Genomic DNA, 19,058 nt, shown 5'->3' with positions numbered 1-19,058 from the left:
CAGGAAGCTTTTAATGTCGTTGAAAGTTTTTTTAAGAACGGAGGAAGCACGAAAATGAATGTATTCAATAGAATTGAAAATATTATATTAAAAGAGATAGAAAAAAAATCAAGCAAACCCAAATTATTAAAGCGACAACTTGAGCAAGTCACTTTTTCCCTTTTTTAATCATTAAATTAGAAATAGATGAAATATGATGGTTAAAAAGACAATAGTGCCTTTCATTTCCGAATGATATGAAAAAAGTGTCTATCACTAAAACCTATCTTCAGTGAACCTCTATGCAACAAATTGCCCAAATTGTTGTCCCTTCCATTATGATATAAATAGGTTTTACCGTACCATGTGATGGTGGAAAAATATCCTCCATGAAACCATCACCAGTCAGCATAATCCATTTTTTGCACATGTATGAAAGGAAAAGTTGTACATTATTCCATAAATAATGCACTATTCCTCAGAAAATTCCTCACTCCATTAGGCCTTCCCAAATTTTACAGTGGCAATAAAATTTCTCAGATATCCTGCTCCTCCAGTGGAAACGAGACTCCAGGGCGGGCTCGCAAGGTTACACTCCTGGGGCAGGGACTGTAAGCGCGAACTTTACTCCTCTGCACCCAGAAGGGGAAGGACGGGAAGGAACAAGGAAGGAGGCGCTGCCACGATAGGAGCCCGACAACGCCTCCTGGGACGGGATAGGGAAGGAAGGGATGGGACAAGGAATCCCGCACCGTCACAAAGGCGGGCGGGTCCTACTATTAGCAAAAACCAAGCATACGCATCGATCTTGGAGGACCATTCTATGAGGAAGACGGATCCAACGATCAAATCGTTAGATATCCTGCTCCTCCAGAAAGTTTCACAGAAACACTTGCATTTGATACCAATTTGACTTACTTGGAGAGATTGCGTCAGTCTGGGAGAGGCCAACTCGTGGCCAATGAATAACTTCATGGCCGATGATGTGTTGTTTGCAGTGAGCATGTTTCCATCCTCATCTCTGGCCACCCTGTCCAACCCAAGCATCCTGCAGATGCATCAAACAAACACACATTCACATTTCAATTGCTTCAATTGGGTCAACAATATGTCCCTATCATTATTATTTGAGTTTCATTCATAGCCACATGGGTTTATAGGCATAAAAATAACCATTTTCCTACATAAACATAACAACCACCACCTTTGAATTTGAAAACTCAATTCGAATAATGAGTTGCTCCCCATCTATGGTGGTACCTGGCGTCATTAAAATTTTGTGTGGAGGAGGCTTACCCATCGGCAGTTGTCTAATCAGAGTATGGCGGAAATTATGCCATTATAATACAAAACAACCTCGATAAAACGAGACCCCACAGTGCGCAAATAAACACTCGCTATAGCAAATTGTTGCTTTACCGGAGGTGGAGCAAATAATAGCCAATATACCTATTGCGAACAGTTATACAGGAACAGGAGTGGTGCGGCGACAGATAAATTTATATCCGATAAACGTGAGCATAAATCCAGTCGAAAGGCGATGTTTTTTCCTTACTTAAACAACAACTAACCATTCAAACAATTTATAAGCGCCGTACTAGATAAAAATCATGAAAAGCATTGCATTGTCAATCAATATGCCAATGCACAACCTACGAAGCCATTTTCCTATGTACTTAATAAGAGCATTTACGTGTTCATTCTATTATTTTGGTATTTTCCACTGAAAATTCAAAAAATAACTGATAAAATAATCGCGGTTATTTAATGCTTCAAATGCTTCCATTGGTGTATGTTTATTGTTCCTGTACGTTATGCAGCAGTTATTGAAATAATGTATCGCATTTGTTTCCGCATACGAAAGCAGTGGACGGTTGTATAACAATCCGGCCTCGGAAGACTTTTTCTATGATACAATGTAATGCCTTCATTATTTACGGTAAAAATTTTGCTAAGCATGCAAAATGATGTGATTAAAATTGCCTTTGTTAAAAAAAGTTACTTTTTGAGTGTTACGCTCGCGACATATTTGAAATAATACACTGATTTTTCCACATCACTGCAATAAAAACGATTTGAAATAAAATTAGTAATATATAAGAAAAGATCTGCTGCTTGCAGCTGAGCTTAAAGCCACCGAGTGCATCCACCGGGTTGCGGATGGTGGCTCGATCTTTCGATATAGAGGTTAGCTGCGAGATAAGCGAGTTCTCTCGTCGAATAACCAGTCGTGGACAAAAAGCGGCGGTATTGGGCTACCCTTGGGTAAGGTAGACCATTTAAAAGATACCAAAACCTGTGAAGATACCGTGACTTGGCGACTGGGGGCCGCCAACAATTATGCCTCTCATCACCCGGGGGAGAGGGCAGCAGCTCTTCTTCACATGTACGAAGGTGGAGACCATACCAGTGGGTACAGCGAAACACATTTCACAACGGGCGTGGTAACATTTACTTTAACGGCTGTAGTACTGCGATGTGGAAGGCAAGGGGAAACCACCACATTATCATCCCGAGGAGTCTCAGCTACTCCACTCAATTTATATAATGACATGATGGAATTCCCTCGGGTAAAATATTCCGGAGGTAAACTAGTCCCCCATTCGGATCTCCGGGCGGGGACTACTCGAGAGGGTACATCGGTCAAAGGTATGTTAAGGATAGGAACATGGAACGTTAGATCACTTCGTACCTGTGGTAGGCTAGGGAACTTGAAGGTGGAGATGGGAAGAATGAACCTGACATCAGCGAAATGAAGTGGCCCCAAGAAGGAGACTTTTGGAGTGGAAGCTATAGAATGATACACACAGGATCGCTAAATGGTAATGCTGGAGTAGGCATAATGCTTAGAAAAAGTGCCGGGATGCGTGTTAAAAGCTACCTGCAGTTTAATGAAAGGATAGTAATGGTGAAGATAGATACTAAGCCTGTAGCTACTGTAGTGGTGCAGGTTTACATGCCTACGTCAGATTATGAAGATGAAGAAGTAGAAGATGTCTACCAAGATATAGCGGAAGTTATCAAGCTGGTAAGAGGGGAAGAAAATCTTATTATTATAGGTGACTGGAACGCCGTCGTCGGCGAAGGTCAAGACAGAATAATAACTGGGAAATATGGGTTGAAAAGAAAAATTGAAGAAGGTTCAGCATCAATTGGCTTTTAAAGAAGCTGTAGAAAAGAGAATAGGGGAGGATACGGCCAATAAACCAGTGGAAGAGAGTTGGAAAACCATTAGAAGTGGTCTGCAGGCAGCAGCTGAGGAAGTTCTTGGTAAAAGAAGAGTCGTTATGAAAAAACCATGGGTCACGCAGGAAGTATTAGATCTCATTGAAGAAAGGAGAAAATACAAGGCTGCGAAAACAGAGGAAGTACAGAATCGTTACAAGAGAATAAGGAACGAAATATGTCGTAAAGCACGGAAGGCTACAGAAACATGGATGAAAAATATTTGTGAAGAAGTACAAAACAATCTTAAACATGGAAAAGTAAAGGCCGCTTATAGGATAGTGAGGAGCCACTTTAAGGAAAGGGGCGTAAGATGTGATACCCTTATGGACAAAAACGGAGAACTAATGATTGAAAACGAAGAAAAAGGGAAGAGAATAAAATAAAAAAGATAAACTTCCACACAATTTTATTTACAAAATACCCACCCGGTTTCAAAAAGTGTCGAAACCGGGTCGGTATTTTGTAAATAAAATTGTGTGGAAGTTTACCATTTTATTTTATTCTCATGGAAATAAAACATTTCCACCAGATATCGCCAGACACTGTGAAAAAAGGAAGAGATGGCAGGAATACCTGGAAGATTTGTACAAAGGAAGCAGTCTAAGAACGAATACTATCGAAAAACAAGAGGGAAGTGGATGCCGATGACATGGGAGCCCCAATTTTAAGATCAGAATTTGATGCAGCTGTAAGAGACCTCAGGATAAATAAAGCGTCTGGCATTGATGACATTCCTGCAGAACTAATTAAAAATTCAGGAGAGAAGACGTTGAACCAGCTATACAAAATCATTAGTGAAATGCATTCTACAGGTGAGATACCAAAGGACTTCGAGAGGAACATTATAATCCCTATTCCTAAGAAGAAAAGAGTGGAGAACTGCGAAGATTTTAGGAACATAAGCCTAACCACACATGCGTCGAAGTAATTGACAAGGATCATCTATAGAAGAATAAAACGAAGAGCAGAAGAATATTTGGATGAGGACCAATTTGGATTCAGAAAAACAAAGGCACAAGGAAAGCAATATTGGCCCTTAGACTGCTCATAGAGAGGAGAATGGAAAAGAACAAGCCGACGTTCGTTGCATTCGTGGACTTAGAGAAGGCTTTTGACAACATGGATTGGAGCACAATGCTTGGAATCCTAAAAGAAATTGAGGTCCTTTACAGTGACAGAAGAATCATCCACAGTTTATACAAAAACCAAGTAGCGGTCATAAAATCAGGGCCCAGCTGCAAAGAAGAAAGAATTAGGAAAGAAGTGAGATAGGGCTGTGCATTGTCACCCGTAATTTTCAACGTTTAAATTGAGAAAGCCATTAATGAAATCAAAGAAAAGGCATTGGGAGTGATTATCCATGGAGAAAAAATTAGCATGCTAAGATTTGCCGATGGCATAGCTGTTATAGCAGAAACAGAGAAGGATTTGAAAAATACTCTGGTTAATATGGGTAGGGTAATGGGTAAATATCAACTAAAAGTAAGCACGAAGGAAACCAAGATATTAGTATGCAGCAGAAGAAAAGAAGTCAAGACTAACATTAAAATAGGGAAGCAAAAACTGATAGAGGTGGATGAATTCTGTTATTTGGGAAGCAAGATAACTAGTGACAGGAGAAGCAAGAAAGAAATCATCAGTAGAATAGCCCAGGCAAAGAGAGCATTCCACCAAAAGAAAGACCTGCATAGAGCGGGAAACTTAAATATAGAAGTAAAGAAACAATTTATAAGAACCTACATTTGGAGTATGGTCCTATAAGGAAGTGAGGCATGGAAAATGACAGCAGCGGAGAAAGCAAGGATAGAGGCCTTCGAAATGTGGTGCTACAGAAGAATGATGAAAATCAAATGGATCGACCGAGTTAGTAACGAGGAAGTCCTAAGAAGATTGGGAGAGAAGAGAAGCCTCATGAAAACCTTAACAACATGGAACAAGTAAAGAAGGATGTGAAAGAGAAGAAATACGTAGGTGTGAAAAGATTAGCTGATAGGAGAACTGACTGGAGAGCTGTGTCAAACTAATCCTGGGATTGTTGACCAGTGATGATGAAGAAAAGATATTAACGTGGTACTATTTCACAAAAAAATATAACGCAGGTATTATGCTGATGTCACTTAAGGAAAACAAAAGCAAGATGCAAGAAACAGCGACAAATATAACACACACAGGTAATATTTGCGACAAAGAAACGGAAAGACATCTGATGGATCCTAAGGCCAAAAAATCTGAGAATGAATTTATCGATTTAACATTCTCAGTAATGACTGAGAAACATGAAAAAGGAACACAGAACTTTTTGAATTAAATAAACTGAAAGTGCAGCATCAGCTCTTCACATATGCCCTCTGTGGCGGCGCCGAATCCATAGGACATGGCGCCAAACGAGAGTTAGTTGTTCTCTGAGTTCTTCCAGCGCCCACCAGGGGATGCTCGGCCGACCGGGTGACGGAAGAGAGCACCAGTACAACTCCGACCACTGACGCGAATAGTTCAACATTGTGAATAGTACATCGTGATCGTGACTATTACTTGTAACCGCAACAGAGAATAAATACGTCCATCTGGACAATGCACGCCGAGTATTATTTTATCGTACATCCTACACCATCACTAAGGCGCACTACCTACCTCAGAATCATCATTGCAAGAAATACCTCGTACTGCAAGGGTTTTGTCAGGGAGTAGGTTGTAAAAGATTTGCGTTTCGTCTATGGTATGTCACGCGGGGAATACTTCTTACGATACTTAGGATAGGAGTGTTTTCTTCCACGACTTCGGGTTTACACCGCAGGCATCACCAGCAATGATGACGGGGTATTACACTTTGATCCTTTGAATTAATAACCAACCTTCCGAAATCTTGAAGTTCTCCATTTGCAATCTATCCCTGAAATACTCCGCTTTAGGCTTAGGCATAGCCCCTTTCTCAGAAGTTCCCGCAGATTGAAGTGGGGAAAATCACCCGAACAAAGCTCCTTCTAACTCTTCATGGTCTGCATTCCTGGCGAGCTTTTCTTTTTTTTAATCGAGATTATCGAATAGGAAGATAAATTATTTACGCCACTATCATATTGATATATTATTTTTATTTTCTTGCTTAGATGTGTTTGGTGTTTTTTGGCCATGGCGTCTACCATCAAATACTTTCTATTCACGCAACTCACGGATGTGCGGGTATGCTACAGACTGCTTTCTTCTGCCCGAGGAACAAAAGAAGATGTTTGCGAATGTTTATGCCACAATATTTTCACCAAAATGAACTACTTATTTATCGACGACAGTTTACTACATGAATTTGAGACTGAGCACTCTGTATTAACTTCATCTCTCACTGATCGCAAGAAATTACAGACATTAGGAACTCTTGGTGAAGGTTTTCCGGTGATGGAAACTCTCGCTAGGGCGAGTGCCAACACCAAAAGGGCCTTGTGAATACAAATTTTTTTACATGCTTATTATAGGGTAAAATGACGGTGCCTCGGCTATCTCTCGTAATGGCGGGGGTCTCGCATTAGCCCATACTCGCTTTAACGAGGTTCCACTGTATATTGTTTACGAAGCCAGCTACCACAAGTATTGCAAAACAGTATTCTTGTTTGGACTACTAGAAATGCAACCAACCATCTCGCATTGTAATCGGCCTACCCCATGGGCACCAAATTTTAAAGTTTTGGCATGCTTGAATTTTTTAAATGCTCGTATCCCTGAAAGTCGAATGTTCAACAGAAGAGGACTTCTCATATGACCAATTACAATGAATAGCAAAAGACGAGTAGGAAGACAGAGAATGTGCTGAGGCGATGAAGTTAAGAAGGATGTGAGGGAGCCCAGTTGGATATGGCAGGCGACTGTAAAATGTGGCGGCGCTTGGTTGTTGAGGCCAAAGACCTTCTTCTAGGTTTCGAACGGCCACAGGAGTAAGAGAGGGTAAGTAACATACCTTATTAAAATATGAAATCTAATTCATAATTTTAATTACTAATTTAGCTTAAATATATGAATGATACATACTGCAGCAGACTCCCGATTACATATCTGGCTGTGGAATATCCGTGTTGCGCATTATCAATGCATGATTAACACACCCTCTCAATATTTTCCACAATCTTTATAAAAAAATAAAATCAGACACAAAATCATCCGAATTACTTCATTAATGCTAGGATACACCGGGCTTATTATTTTCGTCAGAATCCCCTTCATAAAATGGAAGCAATCACGTGCTAGCTGCATTCACGGGATCACCGTGTTCCTGTTTTCAAAGCCTTGCAGAGCAGGACCACACTCCATGATCACGTATATACATGACGCAGCAGTTGCAACACGGGCAACTTGTGTGAGACGCAACTACGAGGCGTGGTGCCTGACAGTGTAGTTTCCGACGCCAAGCAGTAGTTTTGAAGCATTAGTGCAAACTATTTTTCTGTTTCAGTGATCACACAGCCACATTTTTCGTTTCGTTCACAGTGGTTTTCGAAACCATGCCTTACATGGAGTATTAATAATATGAGTACAGCCATGTTATCGCCGCTAAAAGGATCGCAAACTGGCAAAGAAAGCTCTCAATGAGTCCGGGAAGCACTCTTAAATAACAGAATAACTGCATAAATAATTATATATTGTTTGTTTTAGGTAAATTATGAACATTGCAAGGCATTTAAGAGAAAGTTGGGGTTATCCGTGTTTTCCGATTACAGTGGAACCTCGATTTATCGTTTTTCAGGGGGATGAATGAAAAAAACGATGAATGCGGGAAAACGATCAATGCAGGAATTTTTGTCCGGGTTGCCTATGTCCCAGTAAACGATGGATTTTTGCAAATTATGACATTCATTAATGGATTCAAAAAAGATTTTTGCTGATTACAGGAATATTATTCCTATATCGAAACACTTAGGTCATATTTTTGATTCGGATTATATCTCTTTCAAATATCCTGAAGGAACACGCCGCCTTGCTAAAAAAATGTTTCACTCCACTCGGAATTTTCACTGCTATTATGCATTTCTGTCCGATGTAAAAATTCTTATCCATCAAATGCCATTTCAAGTACACATATTTACAAGAGAAATGTGAATGTTATGCCTCAAACAACTGATTTTGCCGTCGCAGTGATTGGTTATAGGATGGATCAAGAAGGCCAAAAATAGTTTATTATTTGAAATGTTCCTTTCTTGCAATTAAATTTTTAATATGATTGAGGCAATGTGGCGTTAATCGTCAGTGGCACGCCCACCTGATCCTCGGCTTCATCCCACTTCTTGTTTTCACCAGGGATCTCGCTCTACCCCCACCCCTGCCGTCATGTACTAGCGGACATACCGAGGCATGCTGTAATATTCACGCATTTCTAGCCCGGTTTCTTTTCTTTGTCTTCAATTATTTTCAGTCTATCTTTTAAAGTTCTCCCTTGTGTCTTCGGAAGGGCCATGGTCCGAAGACGAATAAGAATAAAACTAATAAAAATGAAACCGAACTCTATTGAACCCACACGGAAAACACTCGCCGGTTTTAAGTCAACCCACCCTGGAAAGTACGGAACCACTCATACAAGGTGAAGTTCGGCACTAATGCTATCGCGTACGGCGTAAGCAGAGGGTGAAACATGACCATAAGACTGCGCAAATTTTTTATCCTATAGGGAAGGCAACTTACCCTCTCATTTCTAACAATAAGTAGCGTAGCTCTAGATGAGCAGATGAATTCAGATTGCTAGTAGGGAGAAAAAAAAAATATCCAGAGAAGACATATCGCTTCGTTAGCACCTCAGACAAGTGAGACTTGTGGCATAACTCATAAATTGTAATCAGAAAAAAATCCGCATCAAGTGCCGTGAAGCTCACTATCAGCTGCGAGGATATCGATATTCGCCAGAAATCACCATCTTATTATTCCAGCTATTTCCTTGCTTAAAATGGTTAAATAACGTTAGAAATACGTCAAGTTTGGTATCATTCTTTTTTGAATTACGTGCACATCACTAATATCTCAATCTAATAAAAGTATAATACCAATTGCCGAAATTCATTTTTACACACCTTTTGGGCTAATCGGTGATTCATGCAGCAGTTGACCTCCAGAGGTAGGGAACTTTGAAGTGAGTCAGCTAAAAAAAAGTCAGCGGTCGAGAAAGGGGGAAGCGTGAAAAAGGTTTCTTTTGTTCTCGAGTAACTTGATATTTTCTTTCGAAGCTAAGGTCTTCGTAATACGATCCCTGCTCGAGCTGGGACCTTTTTTTTATTTCGGAGAAGAGGAGAGCTTCAGATGGGGAGAAGCGAGTGCTGAATGGAGGGGGATACCGGATCTTGTGAAATGCGATAATGTAACTATCCCACGGCACTCAGCTTCTCCCTATCGTATTTGAATCTCCTGGGGAAGATTCAAACTTTGTGTCTGTCGTTATCAGCCATAAACAGCACGTTGTTAACTCTTCATCTTATTTTTGTCAAACGATGGATGCGGGAATATTATACGACGGGACCGCGATCTTCAAACGATCAATGCGGGAAAATGATACTTCGGGGAACGATAGATGCGGGAAAAAATTACATTGTCTTTATGAAACTTAATTTGGGACCAGGAGCGGCGAACGATGAACGCGGGAAAATGATCAATGCAGGAACGATAAATCGGGGTTCCACTGTATTCGTGCCGTCTCTCCCCATCAGTAGCCCAGATACATAATCGGGAGTGTACTGTATATATTTTTCATATTATGCATTATTCTTGTACATAATCTACTTATAAGGCCATTTTCCAATTTACCTTGGATTAAAGAATTAAAAAATACTATTTTTAAAACAAATTTTCCTTGTACAAACGTATGTTAAGCAAAGTGAATGTTTTGTTCCAATTAAGTCTGGAAGACTTCATAGGTCCATGGTAACACGTGTTCTATTATTATCAAATGAATTGTAAATATGAAATACAGGCTGCACATAACATTTTTCATAACCCAGGGTGAGATACATAACAGATTATATTAACTGTGTAACTTATCCATACTTAACATGCACTATATAAGCTCACCGATTGCCGATATCGATCGCCGAGACAATTAAAAATTTCAATTCTGACATGAGATGTTTAGTCAGCCTTCCAGAAAGAATATTTTTGCAGTATATGATAAGCTCATGCATTATGTCCTTAACTTTTGAAATATTTTTGTCTCTTTTCTGGAAAAAAAAGAAAATTTTCATAAAATTTGGAATTCTTGTTTGAATTTCACCATGTACAGAAACAACAGAAGCAATCAAATTAAAATTAAATGAATTTTACCACATAAAGTTTTTTCCATTCTGCATTCCACTCTTTTAAAACTGGAACAATTTCATTAAAAATACTGTAGGGTAATTTACCCCCTATCCTGCATATAAAAAAGGGAAAATACAATAAGTATGAAATTCCACGAATACAAATTCAATTTTACATCATTTATTGCTTACCGTTGAATAATATAAATAATAATAATAATCCATGAGAAGTTTTCAGTCCCCAGGTAGCATATAGAGAAATGCTAGGCAGAAATGCAGGGTAGGTGGGAAATAAAATACTACCTGTGGACCAAAACAGAACCCAAAATCCACGAGTGTCTGTGCCCACATTGATGGGCGTTCTGCTCAGCAACTGTCAGGGGCAGCCATTATAAAAACGCTGTAGTAGACGTATAAAATGCATATCCCCAATCAAAGTTGAGGCTGGGAATGTGAGATGCCTCAGAGAGAGGTCGATCTGTGGGGTTCGCCAGGGCACGTTTGGAGCCAACGCTGGACATGACAGCATGCAAGCCGTCAGTGATGGTACGTTCAACAGGCAGACACCCATCAGGGAACCCAAAAGAAACACACCCATTGATAAAGAAATGAAGAGCGCACAAATATTTGTGACAGATATTTCCCAATAATCTACATCTAGAAACTCTTGGTACCACTTAAGCAGGAAAAAAATGTGTAAACATGAAATGGACACCCAAAATGGATAAATGTGTCATAGAAAACCAATTACACAATAATAGTAATGAAGCAGGCCCGTGCTGGGCTGCCGGGACATTGGGACGTATCCCGGTGCGCCCTCCTGTTCTGAAACTAATAAAGATGGGCATAGCTGTATAAGAGCGTGAAAAGTCCCCCCTACAGCATTTTTCCCATACTTATGGCATCTGATTTGGGATCAAAAAGTACTAACCTCCCCACAATTCCAGCCCACCAAACACCTACTAGGACCAGCTACCTCAAAAATTCTTTTTTCACTGTTTAGTATACATCTCGTACTAGAAAGAACATTTTTTAATGCACTTTGATAGCCACAAATCCTACATGCTAATATTGATGCTTTTTTTTACTTACTCTATGCTTTAGGGAACAAAAAACAATATTTTAATAATGATAATAATAATAATAATAAATAAATAAATCACTGTTCTATACTTTGCAGTGGCTAGTCAATATCACTTCACACTAATAGCACCTCCCCCTCCCAATCCTAACCAATTTTTTCAGCCCTGTTAATCACACTGGGTTCAATATACTTTTCTGGCAGCTGGTTATGATATAAACGGACCATCTCACTTACACACATTGTACTGGTATTTTTAAAACAAAATGACCATTTATTGTTTGCTAAATTCCAATTTTCATTCAAAATATTTTAATTCCTTGCAATTTCTTTGGACAAAATATGAGACAAGGTAGTAGTTGAAACAAAAATATTGTAATTTTCATAAACTAACACGCAGAGAACATTTAGACACGACAATTTTATATTACATACATTTTTTTTAATTACCAGCATTTACAACTCAACTTCTTCAGGAAAATAACAAAAAATGCTTGCAAATAATGTAATGTTCCTTGAGTGAAAGTAGTATTTTTATTGCAGACCTAGAGTGGCCAAGATGACCAATAAGTGTCTGATTCTATGGAGTTCAAAATATCAGCTTCTGAGTGCATTAGCAATAAAGATTATAAATTTTTGTTTGACATAAACAATCTCAATTTGGATGACCTGATGTAATAATAATATTATAGAATTATTCGATTTCTTCTTACTAGTTAAATTTAAAAGTTAAATTTTAAAATTTATTTTGAAAAATGATTGTGGAAAGAACAGGAATTCCGTAACAGGGGGCCCGTGCTGGGGGGCCACTCTTATGTCGGTGGACGGCCATGGCCAGAGGGCGCCAACAGTATGCAGGAGGAGGACTACTCAACAGGCTGGGGATATGAAATATGATAAATGAATTTTGAAATTTTAATCCCTATGTACACATTTTTACCCATTAATAAATATGCTTTCTAGTCTGAGGTTTCTAAAAAAACAGTGAAAATCAGATTTTCAAGCTAGCCAGCCCTGGTGGGCCTCTACAGTCCTTTTTCATCCTAAATCCTAATTATTCAAATTTCTTCTGGGTACATACAGTCAGAGGAATGCTTTTTAGATTTACATACTCATTTAAAAATTTTTATTGATTAAAAATACTTTTTATAACCTTTCAAATTATTATGTAAAAACGATAAAATTTAATCTTTACATGTTCAGGATCTAAACTGTTATGCTTGTGTTTAGAAATGAAAATAGGGTTCAATCTCCAGATAAACCATTGACTGAGTTTTAATATTCCTCACATGAGTTTCCCCAAATTTTGCGACCATAGGCCGTATCATGATATATGGGAAGCGTAAAATGAAAAGAAGTACAGTAAGTCCTTTTAACCCCTTTTAAATTTTGCGTGAGAAAAAAGGCGAAGCGGCAGGCATTGCAGGTTGTTCGTTTTGTGGGCGGTAATGCAGTCAGTCTATACAAAGTGTAAAATGGTGTGTTTATTGTTAATTGCGATTACGTTTTTAAATTTTCTGCAAAATGAATTCTTAGGTAGGTGCCCAAGGTTTTACTTGACATAATGGTTTTCAGGAACCTAAAAAGTCATTTCAATGCATTTTTCCATGTAGAACTCGGAGTTTTTGTCGTCACTTTTTTTCGCCATGTTCACAATAATTTTGGTTCCTGTAACTGCGACGATGTTTCAGCGATGATGATGCCCAGGCGACGCTTGCCCGGGCGACCACCATAGTAAAGCCGAAAAGCAAACACGGGAAGATACAAAAATGGAGAAGGATTTACGTCACTGCTGCTATTGCCATCGATGAAGACAGGAACTCATATTTATGCCATAGTTTGGCATTCCCATCGTAAAAAATGCCCCGGATATTATACGCTAAAATTTTTTCGCATAGGAATTGTGAGGTCTAGGAGCCGATATTCACTTTTTACATTGTTTCTTATGGGATATTATGTTTCGATTAACGTCATTTCGTTTGTTGGCACATTTTTCAGGAACGGTAAGTGACGTTAAAAGAGGACTCATTGTAATAGTTAGTTTTCCCATGTTTCCTTATTTTTAATTGCTTTCTTTAATGTTTTTATTTATATTTAACTCAATTTGTACTGTATTACAACCATTCTCATTTAAAAAAAGCATACCCATGTAGTCTGCAACTTTCACATACTAGTGAGTCAATAGGTGCTAGGAACCAATTATTCCTATTTACTTTATTTTTTATCGAGAAAATTGTTTCGGATAGCAAACATTTCGGATAACGACCAGCTTTCTGGAATGGATTGTGGTCGTTATCCAAGGTTCTACATCTGTATTTAACTTCTCTCAAATTTAAAAGGTCAGATTTTGACAGCGCACTTTCTTAGATTTAAGTATGTAATGTGTGCTCCTAGTAAATTCAGGAAAGCAGCCAAAGAGGCAAATGAATTGAGCAGCCACGCCCAGGGGTGCCGACTTACAAAAAATATTGGGGGGGCCCAAACCCGGGATCCTGCCCCGGAAAATATATTAAACAGTGAGTTCTAAGTTTTTTAAGCATTTAAGAAGAGTCATATGATCAACATTAGAGCCCTGATAACTAGAATCTCGATATCTGGACACTCTGGGGAAAATTGACAAGCCGGACACATTTTTTCCTCACGCCCATAACGTGTTTTTGAGGGGGCCCCCTCTTTAGGCCCCATGGAGTGCAGGCGCCACTGGCCACCAAGACTTTTCTGTCATTTTTATGTTTTTAATCATGAGCATATTTTTATATTAATAATTTCTTTTGTTTTCACATCTTATTGTCATTTTTTGTGCTCCTCTGAGTTAGAACTTAAGCCTCATCAACAAAAACTATGGAGGTGTGCAATTGTGTGGCAACTTGACAAATAGCACTGAAGTAAATTTAGGTGGTTTTAATGTATTGTCAGTTGATGAGCAGATTAGGATTTGTCAATTTTTCTCATTGGACTTCAGCGCTTCAACATCAATGTTTTGAGTACTATCATCTTTGTTTATATTAAGGAAATGGAACGTAACAAATTCAGTAAGAGTCTATTAGGAAATTGGTCTTTCTATCCTTTGACTAGTCAACATTCGAATGAGTGTACTCGTTTTGGTCGCTGTCATGTCTTGATCTATGCTGTTTTCAGGTTAGATCAGTAAACCAATCTTCACAAACACCTAAAATGGGAACTATGCATATATATATCATTGCTAATTGGCCCATCATGATTCAATTCTGCTTCTTGTTTTCAACATGATCTACAAGGGATGCAATAGCCACATCTATAGGCTGTCAATTATTGAATCGAGGAAAGAGTTTTATAGTAAAATCTGTGCTGTGGCTGCACTTTGACTGTGCTATGGTGGCTGCACTGTGACTGTGCTATGGTGGCTGCACTGTGACTGTGCTATGGTGGCTGCACTGTGACTGTGCTATGGTGGCTGCACTGTGGCTGTGCTACGGCAACTGCACTGTGGCTGTGCTATAACTGTACTGCGATGTTTCAATTTAAGTGCAGTTTAAGCAGAGTCACAGAACAGTCCCTTTAGCACAGTTACAGAGCAGCTTTAGTACAGTCGCAGCACAGAGTTTTTTGTCTGGGTCATTATGAAAAATAATTAAATCGAAACTTGAAGCACGTATGAGGTGGAAGGGCTCTATATTAATAATGAAAGACTTCCAGTCAACACAACAATTGTGGCCTCACTGTTGCCATAGTGGGTTGCCATCATGGCCCCATGTTGGTTTTGACCCCCCGGCCATAATGTGGCCAAAGTGTGGCCCGTCGTAATGAGGCTTGAGCATGGATAATACTTTCTTTATATCAGTAGAATCAACCAACTTCCATTTTAATAACTCACCTACTAACCTGTATCAATTGCAATTGTAATATACTTATGTTTACAAATGTTTTTTCTGCCAATCTGTGGCCTTCCTGAAACGATCCAAAGTGTTGCACATATTTTTGGCAAGCCTAACTATAGTATATTTCGGCTGTTACATCTATAGATGTAACAGCCGAAATTGGTACCAAAATAGGAATCTTTTATAAACTCGTGGAAGAAACAAAGTGTCTTTTATTATTAATATGAAAAATTACGCATGATAAAGACAGCAATAATACATTACTGCCAAAAAGTGTAGCTCATAGCTCACCCATTCTTATGTTTGTGACGCTCCAGAAGATCAGTCGCCCCCAGAAGCCGCACATATGCCTTGGGAAATATCCCCATACAATTCTCATTGATGGCCAAACATCCAAAATACCAATCTTCATTTTCTTCTAATATTTTTACTCTGTCACCAATACAGAGTTTTAGTCTTGATTTGCCTTCTTGCCGGAAATTCTGGATAGCTGAAGAAAATCATAAATCCTCGGAATTACCAACAATGAGTCTTTGAGCATTCGCGATTTTATTTGCACCTGAGTCACTCCAGAGGGACCAAATAAATTATCTCAACATCATTTAAATGACAATAATAACTTACAGCAATACATTTAATTATTCAATAACACAAACAAAAAGGATAATACTGATCACTTACGTTAACATAGGGCAGTACTTAAAAGAATGCTCCATTGATTTCGACAACGATAGTAATGTTTGACAGACAAATCAAGTCTCCTTGTGCAGTTTCAAAATGCAAAAAACAATTAACTTCCAACTTGCGACATCTAACCGACTAGCATAATTGACATCACGATCGAAAACATAGGGCATACCATATCGATTCGACTGCGTCGATAGCGAACGATACACTACATCGATAGAATAATATAATATAGGGATCCCGGAATTCATTGTACATATTCATAATTTATTAATTATTCTGCCAATGTGATTCTTGAAAATTAATCGAGAAATCGCGATCGTCATAAAAAAATCTCTAAGTCTCTAACGATCTAGTGGCTCATTCTGAGTGGGATTCTGGGATAATTGGCGCGAGTTGGTCGCTCAACAGAAAATGCAGTAAGAAGATTAAAAATTTCGATGTAAATACCAGCTGTTACCTAAAATAACAACCAGATTATAATCATCGAGAACTAAAAAACTACAATCGCGCTGAAACTATACACGAAAGGGATCAAACTTGTTTGGTACGAAGAAGAGATAAATTACCTATCCCATGCTTCTTATGATCATTCACAGGCGTCCATCTCTGCATCGTTGCGGCTTTCACACCAATAGGCACAAAAAACACTTGATATTCTCGAGTGCTGAAATCGCGTCAAGTAGATCCGCAAGGATCCCGCAGGTATTATAAGTGACTGCTCCGAAACCTCCACCACAAAGCCACAAGGAAAATTCATCGTATCGGAACGCCTGATGATTCGCAGAACAGATAAGATGGAGTGATAGAGTCGACGTTTATCTCACTGGCGTAATGCATCAGTTTTTTCAATGAAGATAAGCTGTTTCACCCGAGGAATACCTCATTTGTTAGTATGAGTAGTATATAGGTTGGTATTTGCATGGCATAAAGGCAGTGGCGGATCCAGGGTGGGATTTACCTAGTTGCGCTGTAGGCACCTCTCCATTTAGCGCCCCTCCTCACTTGAGCCCCCCCTTCCTGCCCTATTTTTATGATAAGGCATATAGCCACTCGCATGAGGTGACAGAGGGCGCCCCTTGGACTGCGACGCCCCTATTGTCACGTGCCACTTTCGCCTTGCGGTGTTGCGGTTGTCGCGATCTCTGCGACTTTGTTTGATGAGCGGTCTCGTTGAGAGCTCGTCTGCATGGTCAATGAGAGAGAGGACAAAAAGGCTTCTGCTATGGTTTATAAAACACGGGGCGCTATCCATTCATCGACAAAAGTCAACTTGCGTCGCGGTTTTCGTGTTCCATTCCATGCGTGTCGCCGACTGTTGTGACACAAGTCAACAAACGATAACACGCAGGAATTGGAGGGTTATAAAAAGTTCCCGCGAGTCGACGCGTGAGTCGCATGAATGGAAAGCACCCCTTAGGATGCATTTATTTTCCTTTCTTCCACATCATGGGAATAAACATTGTACAAAAAAACACGCCCGAGGGGCTATCGTTTCCGGGGTTCCGGTGCCGAGTCGGTCCCTCTGGGGACCCGCGTCTCCCGGGGATGTTGGATGCGCCTGGGCAGCACGGGCAGGTGCTGATACGGGAGCACTGCAGTATGAACTTAACTTTAGTGGGAGCGGCGGTTCCTTACGCTCCCTCCTCCACACTCGCTGTCTCCGGTGTGTCTTAATTGTTGATAAACAGCTTTTATTTGCTCTTAATCGGTTCTCCGATTTTTCGCAATTTTCTCTCCTCTTAACTTTCCCTTTTATAGGCTACTCCGGCCTAGATTATTTGAACAGAACTCTGTCCGTGTATGTTTGTCCCATGTACCTACTCGTCTTGGTGGTTGCTAAGTTTTTGATAGTCATTCCGTCCGTTTTTTATAGTGTTTCATAACATGTTTTGCAATGTATCCTTATAACTGACTGTATGTTTTTGATTCCGACTTTTTTATATATTCTTTCGTTTTCGTATTCCTCTACAGTGGAGCAGCGAGGGGGGGGGGTTTGGGAGATAACCCCCCCCCCCCCCCCCCAGAGCTCAGACATTTTTAAAAGTTTCATCCATTTTACTTAATTGGATTGATATTACTAATAGAATAGTGTAAATATTAATAAAATATCCCTCATAAAGCCGTAAAAATCACTATTTTGAACCATTTATCTTAAAATTCCGCAATTTATCGCACCTCCAGGTTCCCCGGCGGGTATTCCACACCCCCAGACACCCAAGTATTAGTTATGCCTATAACCCCCCCCCCAGTCTTAATTCCTAGCTGCGCCCCTGTTCCTCTGTCCCCCATCTTGTATGCATATTGATCGTAGGCATTTTCTTTCCGTTACATATCTTTTTTCTCTGCCGATTTTACTGTCTGATCCAATCCATGATGGTGTAACATACGTCATTGTAGGTCTAATGTATTATGTATTGTAAATAAAAACTCTCACCTCTGGTGGCGTGGTATTGTTGTTTAATACAGAGTCCTCTATATTGTCATATAATAACTACGAGAGAGTATAGTGTTGAGAGAGCAATCTAGAGGACTCTGGTTTAATATAGGTGCCAAGCCGGCCTTTACACCAAGTGCCTTTGTCGTTAAGTTTTTAACATCTTCTTTCAAGGTTAACTTTTCGTCTAGGGTCACCCCAAGATTTGTGGCCTTCTCTTTTTATTTTATTTCCTTTTACCCGACACGGAGGATTTGGCATCGCGGAGTTTTTGTCCGTGGTCTACGAAAAATTATCGTTTATGTTTTCTCTGCGTTAATGACCATTCTCCATTGTTGTTGTACCATGAGTGTACTTTGTCAAGGTTTTTTCGAGCCATTTCAACGGCTAGCTACGCATTTTCACTTCTGGTGAGATCGAGGGGCGGGAAAAAGACGGTCGGGTGTTAGGCAGCTAAACAAACATTGATAAATAACGCAACGGTCATATATTTGATACTTTTGTAATACTAAATATTTTATTAACATAAACAA

At 39.5% G+C, this 19,058-nt stretch overlaps 1 protein-coding gene across 2 annotated transcripts in view; it reads right to left on the bottom strand.

Moving 5' to 3' along the window:
• Positions 1 to 17,002, bottom strand: part of LOC124154728 (dedicator of cytokinesis protein 2-like) — a 156,316-nt gene extending 139,314 nt beyond the window's left edge. Inside the window, exons 1-5 of one of the 2 annotated variants that reach the window (XM_046528622.1) lie at positions 16,658 to 17,002; positions 15,693 to 15,891; positions 10,489 to 10,576; positions 10,240 to 10,385; positions 898 to 1,027 (exon numbers count right to left, since the gene is read on the bottom strand). In XM_046528622.1, the coding sequence (XP_046384578.1) occupies positions 898 to 1,027; positions 10,240 to 10,385; positions 10,489 to 10,576; positions 15,693 to 15,891; positions 16,658 to 16,703 (609 nt within the window). In that variant the 5' untranslated portion in view covers positions 16,704 to 17,002. Of the gene's footprint in view, positions 1 to 897; positions 1,028 to 10,239; positions 10,386 to 10,488; positions 10,577 to 15,692; positions 15,892 to 16,082; positions 16,236 to 16,657 lie in introns of those variants that run through there. The other variant, XM_046528624.1, reaches the window with a different exon arrangement.
• Between the last annotated feature and the right edge of the window lie 2,056 nt (positions 17,003 to 19,058).

Source organism: Ischnura elegans, chromosome 2, assembly GCF_921293095.1.
Source record: "Ischnura elegans chromosome 2, ioIscEleg1.1, whole genome shotgun sequence".
Lineage (NCBI taxonomy): Eukaryota > Metazoa > Arthropoda > Insecta > Odonata > Coenagrionidae > Ischnura > Ischnura elegans.
The sequence above is the reverse complement of the archived record's forward strand: the minus strand, read 5'-3'. Positions and strand labels throughout refer to the sequence as shown.